General features: G+C 41.7%; 1 protein-coding gene across 1 annotated transcript in view; it reads left to right on the forward strand.

The window, feature by feature from the left end:
* Window positions 1-19851, forward strand: part of SPAG16 (sperm associated antigen 16) — a 702831-nt gene that overhangs the window by 15767 nt on the left and 667213 nt on the right. Inside the window, 4 exon segments of the mRNA XM_026647788.1 lie at window positions 5328-5455; window positions 13662-13799; window positions 18809-18916; window positions 19700-19760. Of these exon segments, the coding sequence (XP_026503573.1) occupies window positions 5328-5455; window positions 13662-13799; window positions 18809-18916; window positions 19700-19760 (435 nt within the window).

Here is a 19851-nt window from a genome sequence, read left to right on the forward strand (position 1 = left end):
ACCACGAGTGGTTGCTCCATCTAGAGGTAGCCTGCATGATCTTCCAAAGGTGGTGAACTCCCCAAGTGGACCTGTTTGCTACCAGCCAGAACAGGCAATGCCACCTGTTCCGTTCTCGGCAAGGTCTGAGCAAGGGCTCCCTGTCCGATGCCTTCCTCGTGTCATGGTCAGGGAGCCTGATGTACACATTCCCTCTGATTACGCTCATCACCAGGGCCCTGGCAAAGAACCTGCACCTTATCCCTCTTGATATCATGATCATCCTGACGTGGCCTTGCCAGCACTGGTTCAGCATGCTCATGAGCCTGTCAGTGGCGGCTCCCAGGACCCTGGTCAACTCCTACATCCCCACCTTGGCTCCCTCCACCTCTCGGCGTGGATGCTGTATGGGTGAACCCCGAGGAGAAGACCTGTTCAGAGGGAGTCCAACAGGTCCTCCTGGAAAGTAGGAAGCCCTCAACTAGACTTACTTACCTGGCCAAGTCGACGAGGTTTTCCCGCTGGGCGTCTGAACTGGGCATTTGTCCATACAGGCTGTCCTGGACTACCTGCTCCATTTGAGGAACCAGGGCCTGGCACACACTTCCATCTCTGCTTTTCACCCACTGATCCAAGGACAGACGGTGTTTTCCCATGACATGATGGTCAGAATCCTGAGGGGGCTGGAGAGACTCTTCCTGCAGGTACGGGCCCCTGTCCCACAGTGGGATCTTAACTTGGTCTTCTCTAGGCTCACTGGCCTGCCCTTTGAGCCGCTGGGTTCCTGCTCCCTTTCCCACCTGTCATCGAAGGTTGCATTCTTGGTGGTGGTGGTGATGTCTGTGAGACGGGTCTCTGAAATTAAAGCCTTGACCTCAGAACCTCCGTACACAGTCTTCTGCAAAGATAAGGTTCAGTTGTGGCCCTACCTGGCCTTCCTGCCAAAGGTGGTCTCCACCTTCCATATGAACCAGGACATCTTCCTCCTGGTGTTCTGTCTCAAACCGCACAAGACCAGTGAAGAGAGGCGTCTTCACGCCTTGAGCGGCCGGAGGGCCTTGGCTTTCTACTTAGAATGTACAAAGCCTTTCCGTAAACTCTTCCTCACTACAGCGGATAGGATGAAGGGTCACCCAGTGTCCTCACAGAGGATTTCCAATTGGATTACCTCATGCATAAGGACCTTTTATGACTTGGTGGGGGTTCTGCCGTCGATTTTCAGAGCCCACTTGATGAGAGTGCAGGCGTCTTCGGCAGTCTTCCTGATGCCCATCCCTATCCAGGACATCTGTAGAGCCGCAACGTGGTCCTCCATTCATGTTTACCTCTCATTATGCCATTATTCAGCGGGCCAGAGACGACTCTGGGTTCGGCAGAGCTGTGTTGCAATCGACATGTCCATGAACTGCTACCCACTTCCAGGGGTACTAGAGTCCCCTAATATGGAGTGGACATGGGCAAGTACTCGAAGAAAAGACAGTTACCTTTTTCCGTAACTGGCGTTCTTCGAGGTAACTGTCTTTTCACAATGAGCCCCCACTCAATAGCATTCAGCTCAGGCTAACGAAAGATTGTGGCATCTTCAAAGAAGAAAACTGCAGGCGTTAACTTGTTAAGGGTAATATAACAAACTTTTGAAACTATATTTGGGGTACTGATGATCTTGTAGGTATTCCGTCAGTTTGTGTGGGAAAAATTGTCAGTGGGCTCGATCCTATGAAAAGGGGTCTCACCCGAAGCGGTTGAAAATGCTGGGGGAAGAACTTGGAGTAAGCTTTCTTGTAGGAGATGAGAAAATGTCTTAATTTTAGTCTCACAAAACATGACAATGCGCATGTGCAGAATTTGTCCCCCGCAGATTTCTTTGCCTCCCCGCAGAAAAATGACTTTCTGAGGGGGAAGCACAGGGAAGCCACAAGAGTGCTTATGCAACTCTTCCCAGCAGTATGTTTCAGGACCCCAGGGCAGCTGGCAGAGAGGTAAATCACTGTGGGGCAAGAGGCAGGACTAGGGAAGACCTAGGAGGTGCCTTCTACCCTGTACTGGGCTCAGCTGCTAGTCCTAGCTGGGCTGGGAAGGACGGGACTTCCTCTTCCCATGCGCAGCATGTGGAGCCAGGCCAGACCCGACCCACCCCACCCCACCCCACCCCTAGATTTCTCCCTCAGATGAAGGAAGCTCTGCAAACTCCACTCCCCCCTCTGCTTCCTGCACCGATCCCCCCTCCGCTGCAGGGGGAGGGATCCCTGTACCCGCATCTACCCAACCTCTGTGCATCCAGACCCCTCATAGCCAGACCCTCCGGCTGAGCCTCACCCCTCTGCACTCACAGTCCCTCCCCCCACCCAAAGAGCCCCACTCTTCCTGCACCTGGACCACCCTCACAAGCCACCCATACCTGTATTCCCATCCCACTGAGTCTCCACCAGCTGCATCTGGACCTACCCCACACCCACACCCTTGCTGAGCTCCATCTCCCCCAAACTCACTCCTCTACCGCTGAGCCCCAACCACCTTCACCTGGCCCCTGCAGAGTCCTATTACCATTGTACCCAGCTATGGTGCACTCTAACTCAGGAACCAATCCATACAACAAACCTCGATGCCAACTCTGTCCACATATCTACACCAGCAACACCATCACAGGACCTAACCAGATCAGCTACAACATCACTGGTTCATTCACCTGCACGTCCACCAATATTATATACGCCATCATGTGCCAACAATGCCCCTCTATGTACATCGGTCAAACTGGACAGTCCCTACGTAAAAGGATAAATGGACACAAGTCCGATATTAGGAATGGCAATATACAAAAACCTGTAGGAGAACATATCAACCTTCCTGGCCACACAATAGAAGATTTTAAGGTAGCCATCCTGCAGCAAAAAAACTTCAGGATCAGACTTAAAAGAGAAACTGCTGAGCTTCAGTTCATTTGCAAATTTGACACTATCAGCTCAGGATTAAACAAAGACTCTGAATGGCTAGCCAACTACAAAAGCAGTTTTTCCTCCCTTGGTGTTCACACCTCAACTGCTAGAAGAGGGCCTCATCCTCCCTGATTGAACTAACCTCGTTATCTCCAGACTGATTCTGACCTTCATATTTATACCTGCCTCTGGAAATTTCCATTACATGCATCTGTCGAAGTGGGTATTCCCCCATGAAAGCTTATGCTCCAATACATCTGTTAGTCTATATGGTGCCATAGGACTCTTTGTTGCTTTTTACAGATCCAGACTAACACAGCTACCCCTCTGATACTAGATTCATCAAGCCAGTAACAAAAGAGCTTCTGCAGTACCACACTGATTAACTAGAAGCCAAATAGTTCCATGTAGGCATTCCAGCCCTTAGAACTGTTTATCTGGATGGGAGCTAATGTGGTGAGGGGTTAATGAAAACCTAATTCACCATATGTGAGATTCTTACTAATCCCAGAGGATCAGACACAGCCTTCAGGTTAATATATTTCAGATCTTACCCAAATATCATAGTCAACCAATCTTTAGTAAACCAGTAAAGATTTATTAATAAAAGAAGAGTTGTAAATGGTTAATAGATCATATACTTACAAATGATTGCAAAGTCCTTATGAAGTTTGTAGCAGTGATGAAATAGATTTCTGGCTTGTAAAGTCTCTCTGGTAACTTCCAAAAGATTAGAAGGTCCTCAGTCCATAGTTCAAGATGCTCCTTTTAGTTGTAAATCCCCAGACTAGAGATTTTGAGCAGGAAAGAGGCAAAATAAAGATATTTCAGGGGTCTTTTATATCCTCTGCTATGTGCCTGGAAACTTACTGGGTGACTGGGCAACAAAATGGTAGATGAAAATTCAATGTTGATAAATGCAAAGTAATGCACATTGGAAAACAATTCCAACTATACATAAAAAATGATGGGGTCTAAATTAGCTGTTACCGCTCAAGAAAGAATCCTTGGAGTCATTGTGGATAGTTCTCTGAAACCATCCACTCAATGTTCAATAGCAGTCAAAAAAGCGAACAGAATGTTGGGAATAATTAGGAAAGGGATAGCTAATAAGACAGAAAATATCATATTGCCTCTATATAAATCCATGGTATGCCCACATCTTGAATACTGCACGCAGATGTGGTCACCCCATCTCAAAAAAGATATGTTGGAATGGGCAAAGGTTCAGAAAAGGGCAACAAAAATGATTAGGGGTATGGAACTGCTTCCATATGAGGAGCGATTAATAAGATGGGGACTATTTGGCTTGGAAAAGAGATGACTAAGGGGGGATATGATAGAGGTCTATAAAATCATGACTGGTGTGAAGAAAGTAAATAAGGAAGTGTTATTTACTACTTCTCATAACACAAGAACTAGGGGCCACCAAATGAAATTAATAGGCAGCAGGTTTAAAACAAACTAAATACTTTATTTCGTCACATGATGCTCAGTCAACCTGTGGAACTCTTTGCCAGAGGATGTTGTGAGGGCCAAGACTATAAGGGGTCAAAAAAGAACTAGATAAGTTCATGGAGGATAGGTCCATCGATGGCTGTTAGCCAGGATGTGCAGGGATGGTGTCCCTAGCCTTATTTGCCAGAAGCTGGGAATGGGCAACGGGGTGGATCACTTGACGATTACCTGTTCTGTTCATTCCCTCTGAAGTACCTGGCATTGGCCACAGTCGGAGGACAGGATACGGTGCTAGATGGACCTTTGGTTTGACCCAGTATGTTTGTTCTTATGTTACTATCCCAAACAAAGCTCATAGCCCCTGCGTGTGGAAAATTACTGGCCCAAGATGGAGTCCAGGCCACATGAGCATATCACATGTTTTTACGTGGTTTGCTGAATCACAGGGGTGCGTCATTGGCATCGCACTGTCTGAGGCATCTGCAGGAAGACCTACTATGTGGGATGAGGTTTTTTCAATGGCCCCTTGTGAGAGCTGAGTGTCTTTGATGGGCCATCAGTACATAGCTTTCTAGCCTTGATGTAAATCCATCTGGTGGATATCAATCATCAGGAATACAACACAGCCAATATTCATAACTTCAAATACAAACATATGTGGATTTAACCAGGATAATGATACTTGATTGTAACTTTTCCATTGATGCCTTACATGATACACAATTTCCATAAATCCTATACAAAGTGTAACTGATATAAATGGTCACCTTTCTTATACACAGCATTACACTTTCACACAAATGGTTTAGATGTCTTGCATTGTTTTATTCCAATGACTATTGGATGGAGGGTGGCCCTGGGGCTGGATTATAGGCTAGGAAGTAATGGGTTCGTGTATCTTTTTCAGGGATTGCACATATTTAAAATAACAAATATTAAACTTTTTAATTTCAGGCTCAGCGATCTGTTCTGACTTCTAAGCATTCAGTGTCTGAAATACCTGAAGTTGTGGATGACTTTCTTTGCAATTTTCTGGTCAGAATGGGGATGGTCAGAACCCTTGACTGCTTCCAAACTGAATGGTAAAACTTTTTAAATGTCCATCTTCAAAAAAAGTCAAACTTTATTTTGAGAAACCTTCTCTTCGAGAAAATAAGCTTAGGTTGAGAATGGAAACAATCATTTTAGGGCCAGATTTTTCAAAAGAGCTTAACCCCAGCAGCTCCTATTTAGACACTTAAATGAAGTGACCAGAAGTTTTCGGAAACCACAAGCTTCCACTGTTCTCTTTTTTGAAAATCTGGGCACTTTTATTTAGGTGCTGGGCACTTATGAAAACCTGGCATATAGCAGTTTCCTTGTCCAAGTGTTTGGAGCACGTTCTATTGAATAGTTACTTCATTTCTCGAGGCAGAATGATCACAACTTTTATCATTTGCATTGGTTAGAAAATTGTGATGGCTACCCTTGTATTTTTTGTCTTTTTAATTTAAGTCAAATAATACTCAGAAGATTGACCTTGTGACTACTTACTTCTGTTCTCTTTTCTGTATTTTTAAGTGGCACTCAGAGATTATTATTTTTTGTCCCACAATTTGCAAGCAGAGGAATTGTATAGGAGTTCCATGGACTGCTTTTAAAATATATATTCAAAGTCATATACTTTGTTTACTGATTAACTGTCAGAATGACAAAGCTTCTGTGGGGGGGAGAGAGATATGTTATGGATCTATAGGGGTGACTCTGGTAGCAAGATTCTAATGATACCGCTTCCGTTAGCCCGTTTCAAATCCTCCAAGTAATTTGGGTGGGAGGGGCGGATCCTATCTACCTGAAATGTTTTAGTCTTTCTTTTAAGGCCCGGGGGAATTCTTTGGGGTTTGTTGTTTGTTTGGGTTTTTTTAGGCTGTTTGACAAGCTATTTTGGAATAATGCAATTTGAAAAAAGAGTTGTCTTTTTCACATAGTGAAAAATCTAACTTTTAAGAAACATATGTTTAAAGCTTGAAACTTCTTGTTTTATTACTCACTGAGTCATTGTGTCTAGTTCATTGGACCTGGACCAAGCCCCAGCCACTTGTAAGACACTGGTGTTACTGATGCAGAGTTTCCAAAGGCAGGCATTGCCTATGGAGCTTATGCTGCATTTTTTTTTTGTATACAATGTCTGCATGAATGTGTTTAAAATAATGAAAGAGCACCGTTCAGGAGCCTGTGTAACTCTTAGATGGTAAGCAGTTGATGATTAATATCAGATATGTAACTCTGATGGCAAAAGACAGCTAATACTAGACCGATATAAATGACAGCTTTTGTATGGAACTGAAACTTTGCAAGGGTCATATCCTGCTTGGATTCAAGTCCATGGCAAAGCTCCCATTGACTCTGAACAGAAGAGGATCAGACCCTAATTTAGGGCTTGATCTTTCAAACCTTTGCTCACGTGAATAGTTCTTCCTCACATGGGCAATACCTTTAACTTCAATGATACTACTTGTATAAGTAAGGATTTTCAGGATCGAGTCCTAGGGTATTAAGACACTTCCTTTGCAATACATTTTTATGATATTAGCAAGTGATTTTTAAACTGGTTTTAAATTGCTGATTTACACTGTTAATGAGGTGAGAGCAGATTAGTGTTATCAAATTCTTCTTTGAACTGGTACCTTCCTCTTGCTAATGTACAGCTGATCCATGCTGTGATCAAGTCCTAATGGGATTTAAAATGAGAAAATAATTAGTTGAGAACTTCTTTCATTTACACCAAAAGAGCTTGACTAATTTATCAAATGATCCTCTTAAATGTAATAGTCTGCCTAAGATCTAATGCTGTATTAAATTAGACAAGATTATTAGTGTTTATATTGCAACTTGAGAAAATAGAGTACTTTTAAAATATCTTTCTGTCTGGATATATAAAAAAAATTATGTTCATATTGATGTCTTATTTCAAATGATAAATAAGTACTATTTTTCTTCATTGTAATGAATGGTGCTATATCATATTGTACTTATTTGTGCAAATCTCCATGTACACGTAACGTCTATTCTAACGATACTCCTGGGGAATTTAAAACCATGTTTGAAAATACTTATGGAATATTGCAAAATATCATAAACTTCTGGTATGTTCTGTATTCTTCTGACTCCCCAAACTTTTTGTAATGCCTTTTTGCTTGCTGATGGTATTGGATTGACAGTTCTGGAGAATGAAGCACTAGGGCAGATTAACTGGAGATCTTTGCATCCGTTGATATGGGCTCCCTAGTCCCAAAGAGCTCATTGCAAGCTACTGATCAGTTCTCATCTAGTTTTTACTACCTTTGGTCAGAAAACTCATAACTGGCAATCACTGATTTATTTTTTTAAGCACTCCTCAGTTTACCTGGTTGTGTTTCCGCCTTTGGGTGAAAGATGGGCTGTCTCCAAGTACTTTGGGGGACAGGTAAATAATTTGCTAATCTACCTTTACTGAGTATGGACAAAATCATAGACTGGCTTGTGTGGCCATGCCAGACTGTAGGGGTGTGTGTGTGCAGAGCATGCCCTCTCTTTTGTATAGGCTACATGTATTATGGGGTAGCAATGTGAGTGGAAAGCAGACTCCGTAGAGTTGCAATGTCCTCCCTTGTGCAGTTGCACCAGCACACTGGGGGAAAGTTTGCTACACTGAGTATAGACCTAATGCAGCATAATTCCTTCCTGGCGCAGCAGAGAAACCCGATTATGATTGAGCCACAATCTCCCACCCAGGCTATGCAAGGGGCAGTGCAACAATGTGTTGCCTATGTTGGCCGGACTATACATTAAAAATCTAGCCCTATTGAAGGAAAACAAAGGACACAGATTTGCCTGCTTCACTGGAGGGAATTCAGAGGAACCCATTCTGGTCTTTAAAGCCATATATTTTATCTAAATATCTGTGTGTTTGTAACCCTGTGCAGTTCTAGAGCACCTATAACTTTAATGTCAGAGTGCACTTTACATAATTTAAATCAGAAGTAAACAAAATCTTTCCCTAGTAGTGAGTATATACTAGTCACTACATATGACGTTTTCACTGTATTGTAAATTCATGCTACTGAATGTTTAATGTAAGGCTGCTAAGGTGCACTGCAGTTAATGGATATATAAGTCTTATCCAGCTATACTGAAGCTGTGTGTGTGAGAGACAGGCACAGCATGGCACTGCAAGTCTCCACCAGTCTGCCTCAGTGATAAATTGGAGTGGCTACTCTGAGGGTAAAGAGGTAATCAAACTTCTATGCTCTCTTCTTTCTTGGCCTTGCTGCTGAGATTTCCAATAAGAACGGTAGTGTGACAGCATGTCATCTTAAATATTAAAGGTGTTGAACATTTTATCTGATATCCAAAGATGAACTATCGTGCTAATCAGTCAATCCCCACATCCATTAGCTAACAAATGCAGAATCATCACACCACCCAATTCCTTCAAAACATTTGTGGAGACCTGAATCTGTTTATGGCTTGTATTCCAAGCATATTGAATTTCATGATTTCAGGGTAGACACTGTGGGCTTTAAATCATACCCTCACAGTTGGTGGTCTGTCTTCTTGAGAATCTCATGTCATAGGTACTTGGGTTACTTCGAATTAAGCTGTGGTGAAGAGCTTGAAGAATGCCCACCTGTACTATGTATGTCTGGCTCTAACCACACTTTAATTTGTTTCACAATTCCTTTTCAAATTTTAAAAGAAAAGAGTGAGAACTATCTAGCTATAAATACTCTATGAATTTTCACCAGCCAAATTTAACGTAGTAAGACCTAACCACACTTTCTGCTCTAGCAGTATGCTTTTCCCCCCTTTTCACTGAAAAGGTAATGAGACATGGGTTTTTAATGGTTGTCTTGGAGAAGAGCATGTTAATTTTAATGAAATACAATTAATTCTGAAAAATCTCTTTCAGGGTTCTTAGCTCTGCTAGAAGCTAACTTCATCAATTATCCATGTCCTATGTATCTTCATATAGAAAGTTGATGGCTTTCATGCTAGGGCATTCTGTTGAGAAATTTGTCTGACAAAAGGAGTATATATAAATTGAATCTCCAACTGGTGGTATTGATGGTTTTACCCCATGACATTCATAGGTTTCTAGCTAGTGTAGCCAGCAGTTATGCAATTATCTGAGATAGAAAAATAAAGAAATCCTATATATCAACTCTATCCCTAACACACAGCCTTGCAGAGCAGTACAGAAGAATAAAGATTCTCCTCCTCTGTCCAGCAGTGGTGTTGCTGTACAGATTGCAGTTCTAGGTGGAGAAGGGGAAGGGCAACTAATACTTTCCCATCATGATCAAGAGGGCAGAAAAGGGAGAGGCCATGGCTGTAATGCTCCCACCATGTACCAGCTGGCAAATCTAACTGGGCAGGGGGCATCTCATGTGAAGGGCTTGACGCACTGAGCCCGGATTTAATAATGGCTGTTCATAGTGTGCCCTACTCATACATTTAACTTAACTGGTAAAGTATTTATGAACTTATCCCATCTATTAGATTACACGAGGCCCATACTTTGGTGGTGTGCAGCTTAGTTTCATTTGAGATTTTGAGTTTGTTTGATTATGGAATATGAAGTTGTGAAACATAAATAATGGACTTCTGTCTAAGGTGGTGGACTGGGGTCAGGGGATCTGGTATTAATTCCTGGTTTTGCCAGTCACTTCCTTTGTGACTTACATCTACAATTTAAAAAGCTACCATTAATTTTGGGTGCCCATCCTGAGGCATTCAGGGCCTGAATTTTTCAGATGCACTGATCAGCCATGACTCCAATAGTGGCACCCCTTGAAAATGAGGTAATTAGACCATAATCTCTGTATACATCATTCTTCCTTTGTGTAAAATGGACATAATGTTCCATTGAAATCAAATGAGAGTTCTGATTAAAAAGGAAAGTACAGTATGGCCCTGATTGATTTTTGGCTGGGAATTTTCAATAGCATGTAAATGTCTTAAGAACCCAAATGCTATTAAGTCACTTAGATATGTTGGAAAATATCACTCTTGTTAGAGAATGTTGAGAATATATAATAGTGTCCTAGATAATTTAGATGCAACCAAGATAATGAGACTAATTTTAATTGTTCTCTTCCTCTACCCATACTGAAAAAGGGAGCTCTAAGATTCATTTTACCAAAGAGCAGGGATATATTAACTCTAACTAATTTGGGTTTCTTAGAGTGATTCCTAAATATTTCAGGTCTTCCACGGGCCATGAGAATGAAAAGCTAATACAACTAGATAGAAAGCGCATAGAGGAAAAAGACCAGTTCATGCAGTAATCTGATATTACACTGCTTATTAACTGAAGGAAGAGAAAGAGGTTCATATTAAACATTATCTTTCCTTTGGTACTCTGACTTCCCCCTGCTGGATTAGAAAGTTACTCTGTGTGGTAACTGCCAAGATTTCTAGTGCTAAATGAAAAAATAATGAGGAAAAGGGGAAGCATTGCCTTGTGTTGCAGAGCAAACTTAAAAGTATAAGACCAGGACAAAATGGAGGTTTTAGAGTTAAAATAAGCTGTTTGGTGCCATCTTAAAGTTCTTCCTGAAACATGATTTTCACAATATAAAATGCAAGTATTACCAAGCTAGATTATCCAATGTTTTATTAGCATCAAATGACAAAGCCATACATGGGCTGAGATTGCTTTTGGCAAAAAGAGCCCTTGACTTTTATGAGAGCTTTACTTAAAAAAACAATGACATGATATGGTCATAGTTCCTTTGTAGGATAACTTGGGTAGTGTGGTTAGCCTACCTGATATCAAAAGCTTATTTTGGATATGAAAACTAAAAGTGATGCTAGTGTTAATTTAGCTTTGGTTAAATACTATTGAATATTTTCAAGGATAACACAAATTCCATCACTTTTCTGATGGTAAAAAGATGCATGAGTGACAGTCTCATTCCTAGCTATGAATGGCAGTGCCTACTCCTATGAGGAACCATGGGTAACCCAGAAGTCACACATAAGCAATTGACCTTGGCAGAGCACATACACATGGAAACAATAATTTCTAACATTCACCTTCATCCTTTGAAATCTTCCAATGGGAGTAAACATACATATTTTTTTCAGTCGCTGAGATAGCTGATCTAAATGGTTTACACCCTCTGTAGGATGGTCTACAGAACTTCTAGCTTTCTCCAATGTGTTTTATTGATCTGAAAACCGTTGCAATTATTCATTAAAGCCTGCTATTTGAGTCCAGTTCAGGAGCTAGTGTACAGTATATCCTTCCTAGTTTTAATTTCTGCTGCTTGTTGCCATGCATAATAATTGCATACAAAATTTGTGCAAATTCAGTATATTTGCATTTTGGGAAGGCAAAACATGCTGATATGATTTCCTCTAGCAAGTTCAGCCCCAACACATCTTTCTATGGCAATCAGGTTTGATGGACCCAAGGATTGTAGGATAGATCCTCAACTGGTGTAAATTGATACAGCTCCATTGAGCTGATGCTGAGCTGTTGTAAATTGGCACAGCTCCTTGGAGCATAGTTTCACTGACCTCAAAAGAACTATGGCCATTTACACCAGCTGAGGATCTGCTCCACTGTCCCTGAGAGTGGAGCCAGATTACCCAGTCAGAGCCAAGAAAGCAATGTACTATACCTCTGTGCACTAGGGAGGAGTCTCTGTGGCTGTGGAACCTGGGAAACTTCTTTACCTCTTCTGGTACAGAGGCACCTTGAGTTAACAGGAGCCCATAGGATCTTGAGTTTGTGTGTGGATATGTTTTTTAAATGTCTTGGTAAATCTTGAGGTTCATATTCACTCCTAGCTCAAGTAGAACTCTGACAGAATCAGTCACTTAGGAGATGCTGCTCTCGTGGATAGCATAATCTATCATTTCGTAGTGTCAGCGAGCCAAAGTGAAACTTGCCCTTCTGCTGGGTGGTTCTGGGGGTTCTGCATTTCCAATAACATCATCCCCATGGGTTGAATTGCTCTAAAGAGTTTGAGACTTAGATTGGGTAAAGTCACAGACACTGTTGCAAGAATGACTGAGAGGCTGCATGAGTACTATGCAAATGTACATAGAATCATAGAATATCAGGGTTGGAAGGGACCTCAGGAGGACCAATCCCCAGACTGATTTTCACCCCAGTTCTCTAAATGGCCCCCTCAAGGATTGAACTCACAACTCTGGGTTTAGCAGGCCAATGCTTAAACCACTGAGCTATCCCGCCCCCCATGGCTACCTAAGGGCTTGTCTTCACTACCCGCCCTGATCGGCGGGTAGAAATCGATCTCTCGGGGATCGATTTATCGCGTCTCCTTGTGACGCGATAATCGATCCCCGAATCGACGCACGTACTCCACCAGCCCAGGTAGGAGTAAGCGCCGTCGACGGGGGAGCCGCAGCGGTCGATTTGCCACCGTCCTCACAGCGGGGTAAGTCGGATCAGATACGTCAAATTCAGCTACGCTATTCCCGTAGCTGAATTTGCGTATCTGAAATCGATCCCCCCTGTAGTGTAGACGTAGCCTAAGAATCACTGTTCACTGCCTAAGGTATGGCTTGGTCTACAATTGTGGCACACAGAACAGGCTATAGAGTTCTACATCACAGAAGCTGGTAGGCTCAAGATTTGGCCTGCTAATAAGAAAAATGTATAACTATCACACTGGGCAATGGGAAATGTGTTTGTGATTAGCTGATTCCAAAATAATCCAGGAGAAAAATGTAATACTGATATGAAAGAGTGCTATTAGTAAAATGAAGGAGAAGGGGACATTTTTCCAGGTAAACTATGAGTTCTATGCTTGGGACAATTGATAGGGTCATTCATCCACATGTTCCATAGCTTTGTTTGAGTCATAGAGGCCTTCAGAAAAACAAGCGTGTGTTTGAGACTACATGACCTAAAAGGACTGTGTGTATCTTTGGAAACTGCTACTTTTAAAGGGGTACAATTTGAGGTGAATATTTTTTCTTTACGCTTTCTTTTGAAAGCATAGACCAGAAGAAAGGAAGGAAAAGAACTAACTGTTGAGGTTGAGGCAGTATGCTACAAATAAAATGTGTTTTAAATGTTATGAAAAAGTGCTAAAATGAAGGGGACCAAAATAGGGCATAATATAATGAGTGGTAAAATCACTAAGTCTGAGTATAAACAAGTATTTTTCAACAAGGCAGCTATGTGTGTTAGTGATTATAGTTAATGTAAATGTGAACATGGGATGGAAAACACTGTGGGGGAGATAAAGGAACTTAAAGTAAAACATCTACCCATTTATATTATGCTAGGTATGAACTGATGCAGAAAGGTGCAATTGAACGTAAAGATATTGGATTTGTCCCAGATATGTACACCTACAATCAGCATTTGGAGATGGAGAACAGAAGATTAAAGAAGGAATTGGAAAACTATAAACTGGCTGCCAGGTATGTTAGTTTTAATGGCATGCCGCTGCCTTCTTTTTTTAAACAGCAAATGCTCCAGATAAAATAAAATCAAACTCTTAATGGAATTAATACATTTCTATTTTCTCTGTGCCTTTGCACATTCTCACTTATGGATGAGGCCCTGAATGAAAGCTGAATGAAATTGCCAAGTATCTCTCAGCTCTGTCTAGAGAGCTGAGTCTGAATTTCTTTTGTGTCAGTTTGTTTGTTTGGCTTTAGTTGATAATATTTAAAATCCAGTAGTCTCAACAAAATACTCCACAGTATTATGAAAATGTAATATGTGGGGATAGATGAAAAATTACCATATCGTGCTATGTATCAAAATGCTACAAATTGTCATATTGCAACAAGTTGGTGTGTAAAGGAGAAGAATAATTCCTCGTTATACACCTGATCCTGTAGTCCTTTCAAATGTAAAACTTCTATTGTTTTTAGGTCTTGTTTAGTAGGTATCTGTGTAAATATATATGTATACATTTATTGACTGTATCTGTGCATATGGATCCACAGTAGCTGATTTTACAAGATACACAGTAATCACACTCAGGCCTGCTCTATACTGAGGGGGGGGGTATCGATCTAAGTTACGCAACTTCAGCTACGTGAATAACGTAGCTGAAGTCGACGTACTTAGATCTACTTACTGCGGTGTCTTCACTATGGTGTGTCGACTGCTGCCGCTCCCCCGTCGACTCTGCCTGCGCCTCTCGCCGAGCTGGAGTACAGGAGTCGACGGGAGAGCGCTCGGGGATCAATTTATCGCGTCTAAACTAGACGCGATAAACCTATCCCCGCTGGATGGATCGCTGCCTGCGATCCGGCCGGTAGTGAAGACATACCCTCAGTAATTTACATTCAGACTGTATAATGGAGAGATGCAGCAGTGAACTACACTGCAGTCTTTTTTTGATAACTCTTTTCTGCATTTGTGTTCAATGTTGATTTGCACTGACATCTAATGGGCTTTATTAGGAGATGAACTGTGAGTAAAACCATCCCTTTATTCTTCTGTGCAGCCTCCCTTGTGTCTGGGTGGGAACCAGGCAACCAGCTACTCCCATTTAAGTAGGTAGGGGAGGAGTGACAAGCTGCAGTCAAAGAAAGAAAAGCAAAATGTTAGCCCTGATATTTTTGTCCGTTTGATGGTATTGTCTACAGATTTTTCTGTGTAGAAGAGAGCATGCTCCTCGTTTGCACAGTATAATAACGAACTTCTGACTCATCAGGGTAGATCTTCAGCTGGTATAAATTGTCAGGTCCATTGACTTCAATGGATTTATGACACTGCTCACCAGCTGAGGACCTGTCCTGTATATCCCAAGTCCCAGTGCTGGGTGAAATATACTATACCATATATTTCACTTGGAAGACTTCTATGATCAGCCTTTTTTCCCCATTGGTGATACTAAGCTTAATTTTTCAATGCTTCCAGCTGAACATACTGGGGGAGTGCTGATTAGACTGATTAGACGATAATACTCATTATACTCAATGTATCAGACAGAAAGTTTTCATGGTGAGATGCATCGCTGTGAAATGTATTTGAAAATAGCTTCTAATTAAATTTGTTGCTTCTGAGCTTGCTGTTGTTGACAATCATCTTGCTGAAAAGGGACATTATTTGTGACACCACCAGTATGGGGGCCGAGTGTAAGAGACTGCAAACCAATTTCCTCCTGCTTTAATGTTGTTTAACCATCATAGGAAGAGCTTTAGTGTCTAAAACTAAATGTAATGTTGTTGTTTTAATACAGTATTAAAATGATTGTACTGCAACTGTAGACACACTTACTAGATTCCTAACTGTTACTCAGACACATTTCACCATGGATTTTCAGCATTTAAAGAGAAATTCTTGATCAGTTTCAATTCCTGTGCACAATAAATAATACATTTTAATAGGCTGTCCAATGTCTGAAAGCCTCTATCGGCCCACTGAAATATCTAGAGAAAACACTAAAAGAAATATGGCACGTGTGCAGAAATGCCCCTTCTACTCCAACAATACCTCCACAGACATTAATTACCATGCAAAAACTTTGTTAAACTGAAATTTAGGCATATCAATAATTTTAGGGATTTTTTTTTTAAATGAAATGTTGTAGTTCTAAAAATTAAACATTTGAAAGTCATGGAAATCAAACTTAAAATTGCATTTATTTTGAGACTGTAGAAATGTAGAGATAAAAACCCAACAATCTTCATTCTCCTCTTCTGTCCCTTGTATTTTCCAGACAAGATTCTAGGCTTGTATAAATTAGTATAGTTCCATTGAAGTCAAGTTCTAATTGGTTGGCAAGGCAGCTTTGTCTTCTGCTGTAATACTTCTTTTGCTATAGCAAGGATATTGTCTCTAGCTATATAGTGTACAAATAAGGAAATGTTGAAAACATTAACTCTGAAACAATGTATTTGAATACATTAATTGAGATTTATTTGTTGATTTAAATCCATCTATTTAACTAACATATACATGGAGGATTTGATCTCAGCTGGGGTAAAGAAGCATAATTCCATTGTTTTCAATGTTGATTTACCCCAACTGAAGATATGACCTTCTTTGTATATTAGTTACTTTTCAGTCAAGTAATATATCACAGTTTCAAAGCCAGTTGGAATATTAAATCTTGGTGATCTGAGATGCCTTGAATCTCTTTAGGCTTTGGCCTTTGATTTCAGAGGTACCTTCCAGTCCTATGATCCTATGTTTACCTGCAGCTGTAGATATTTTAAACCATTTCCTATATTATTTAAACAGAGGCTATGGACTGTGTGTGCATATCTCTAGTGGTAATCACATTTAATGTGCCCTTAACCACAGAGGGCCCCAACCACTATGTATTGCAAAGAGTTATAAAATTTCTAGCACCTGATGTGGTGGGAATGTATTGGGTAACTGTGATGATAACTGGATGTGTAGATCTTTGGGTTGTATATGCATTGTAGTAATAATAATAGTAATACTTACCAGAGCCTTAAGTCTGGTTATATTTACATGGTTTACAAACATCAGTTAAGTTAGCCTTACAGTGTCCATGTGAGGAAATCTATTGTTCTCATTTTACAAATAGGAATCTAATCTACTTGTGGCACAAGAGATTAGGGTCCTGACTTTCAAAACTGTGCATACAATTATATACCGTTTGCAGCTGAAGTCAGACTGTCAAAATGTAAAACCTTCCTCAGAATTGATAATCATTTAAAAAATAGAACCCTTGCTTGACTTCCTTCCCACTGCACCAAAAGCCCAAACAAGTTTGCTTGCCTTTGCCGCAGAGAAAAACACCTTTTTGTTTTTGTTGTTTTTGCTCTTTCATTATGTGCAGCACTTCATACAATGATACGTGCTGCATACAGTGTGTAGGTAAGTCAAGATGTTGGTGTGAGAATGCGTGGTTTCTAAAAGGTTTCTCTTTATATTACAGATGATTCAAAGTTTAGGGCTGGGTTTTTCAGAGTTTACAGGAGTTAGGTGCCAAATTCCATTGCAATTCAGTGGGAACTGGGTGACTAACTCCCTTAGGCTCCTTTGACAATCTCAGCCTAGTTCTATAAATGGCCCTGCTTTTCCCGCCTCTAATTCTGTTTAGTTAACTGCTTGTGAAGAGAGCAAGACTGACAGCCCTTACACTAAAATTTCTGACATATGTACCCACCAAAAGGGATAGAATTGGCAATGCTACAGCTGCAGTGGGATTTTCCACACTCTGAACCACAGTCCACCTGGAAGGATCATTTTCACGAACAAGGACTTCATGAGAGTCTTCAGTTTCTCATCTGAATAGCATTGTGATGGTGTTCTTTTTTGAGCAGACAAAATTCAGTAGAAAGTAGACTGAGACCATCAACTTTTTCTCCTCATTTCAGTTACTACCAATCTGGGATGGATTTGAATCAGTGATTTAGGGCTTGTCTACACTGCCCCGTGATTAGGACTACGGGGATGTGAGTAGCAGTGGGTACCAAAGTGCTGCACTGTAACCACACCAGCAGGATCCACAAGGGGAAATGAAAAGGTTTCTACTTAAAATATTCCTCTTCAAGCAGGACTACGCTAATGTAAACTAGGAACCTCATAGATTGCATCTGCAGCATCCACATGGGGGAGTGTGGCGGAGCGATGACTGACTGGTGCGGCACCTCCTGCTGGTTGCCTCAGGAATTGGCTCTTTTCAGCCCGGAGCACCCTCTGCAGGCCAGTGTCTCGCCTGCCGCTGGCCCCGTGTTCCTCCCAGACCCCGGTGCCCTCTGCCCAGGGGTTCTGCCCACCACAGTACCCCCTTGCTCTGGGTCTCCCCTCCTGGGGGAACCCCCAACCCTCTATCCCCACCTTGCCTCAGTGGCTACTGTCAGTCATCTTCTAGCCCCCATTCCCTGTGGTGGACTGTAGTCTATAAACCACTCATCATCGGCAAGGGGGTTAGGAACTGCTGCCTTTGCCTATCTCTGGGCTGCCCCCTGCCACCCCAGTACCTTTTTAGCCCTTTTTGCAAGGCCTGCAGCCTGGGGTTTTTCCTGACTGGAGCTCCCCAGCTCCCTCTGCCCTTCCCCAGCACTGCTCCACCACAGGTACCCTTCTCAACTCCCAGGCAGCCAGGTCCTTCTCTCTCAAGAAGCTAGAGAGAGAGTGAGTGTCCTAGCTTCTGGCCCACCGCCTTCCTATAAGGGTCAGGTGGGCCCTGATTAAGCTGGCCACAGCTGTGGCTGCTTTCCCATCAGCCTACATTTTCCCCCGGCTGCAGCCCTCTCCAGGGCTGCTTTAACCCCTTCAGGGCCGGAGCGGAGTGACCACCCCGCTACAAGGAGTTACAGTACAGGACTTTGGTACACAGTGCTATTCACCCAACTATAGTCTCAACTACGGGACAATGTAGACATAGAGTTAAAAGATTCTGTATTCCATTATCCATTTCTTAAATCATCGTCTCCCAAGTTCCAGTCTTCAAGAGATTGAATTACAAGTTTCACATTGTGTTTTCATGCAGCAAAGCTAAGGAGGCTCTGCAAAAAATACAGAAAGAACGTGATTTCCATCGAATGCACCATAAGCGAGTGGTCCAGGAAAAAAACAGGCTCATTAGTGATATTAAAAGGTAAGCAAACTGATCTTTTTTTACTGTCACTTAACAGAAAACTAAGTGAGTTTGAGTTGTTACTTGGCAATGTTATATCATAGCTGAATTTTAAATTGTTAGACCAAAGCAGTTCTGATAATTGGCAGTTCTGCCCAGCCTTGAAAGCAGAGAAATGATAACCTAGGCCTCTAAAATTCAAATGTCTCCAGTGTTTCAGAAATTGGAGGAAACTTCCTAGGATGCACAGAAAGGAGACATACATACATAAACTATTTTTGGTACATAAAGCATGTAACGTTCCTTGACTGTCAATTCCTTTTTTTCATGGTGGTTGAAGAAGCTCGCTTATTTGTTTCAACTTGAGTTAGATACAACTAAATCAATCTTCTTTTTTTAAATGTCATTAGTTCTTGTTCTTGACAGTTGTTGACTATGATTTGAGCTAATCTTAGAATGCCATAATGTACTTCTTTTTGTGTACAGCAAAAATGTCCAAAAGAAACAAAAAGAAGTACATTATGACATTGATAGGTAGAATGTACATTATGACATTAATAGGTAGAATGAAGGAGAAGGATTGGAAATATATAAAAGCAAATAGTACTTTGCATTTAAACAGCATCTTTCATGTGAACACCTCAAAATGTTTCCCAAAGGCAGCTGATATTTATGATAGTCTGGAGTGCAATCCTGATCAGTGAGGGGCTGTGTCACCCCTGAAAACGTGGGCACCTCACCGTGCTTTGCTGTTGTAGCTTCCAACTTGGTTCAGCAACTCTTAGCTTGTCAGCAGCACACTAGCCACCCTTTGACTTCCAGCAGCCTTGGCCACTACTTGTAGGGCGACCCCAACACACTCCTAGTCCTGAATTTCCCCCCCAGAACATGTGTTCTGTACTGTCCAGCTCTCTCCAGGACAATTCAGATATTTTACATCCATTGCCCCTGTAGGG

This window comes from Terrapene carolina, unplaced genomic scaffold (assembly GCF_002925995.2).
Source record: "Terrapene carolina triunguis isolate 2854851 unplaced genomic scaffold, T_m_triunguis-2.0 Scaffold62, whole genome shotgun sequence".
NCBI classification, from domain to species: Eukaryota; Metazoa; Chordata; order Testudines; family Emydidae; genus Terrapene; species Terrapene triunguis.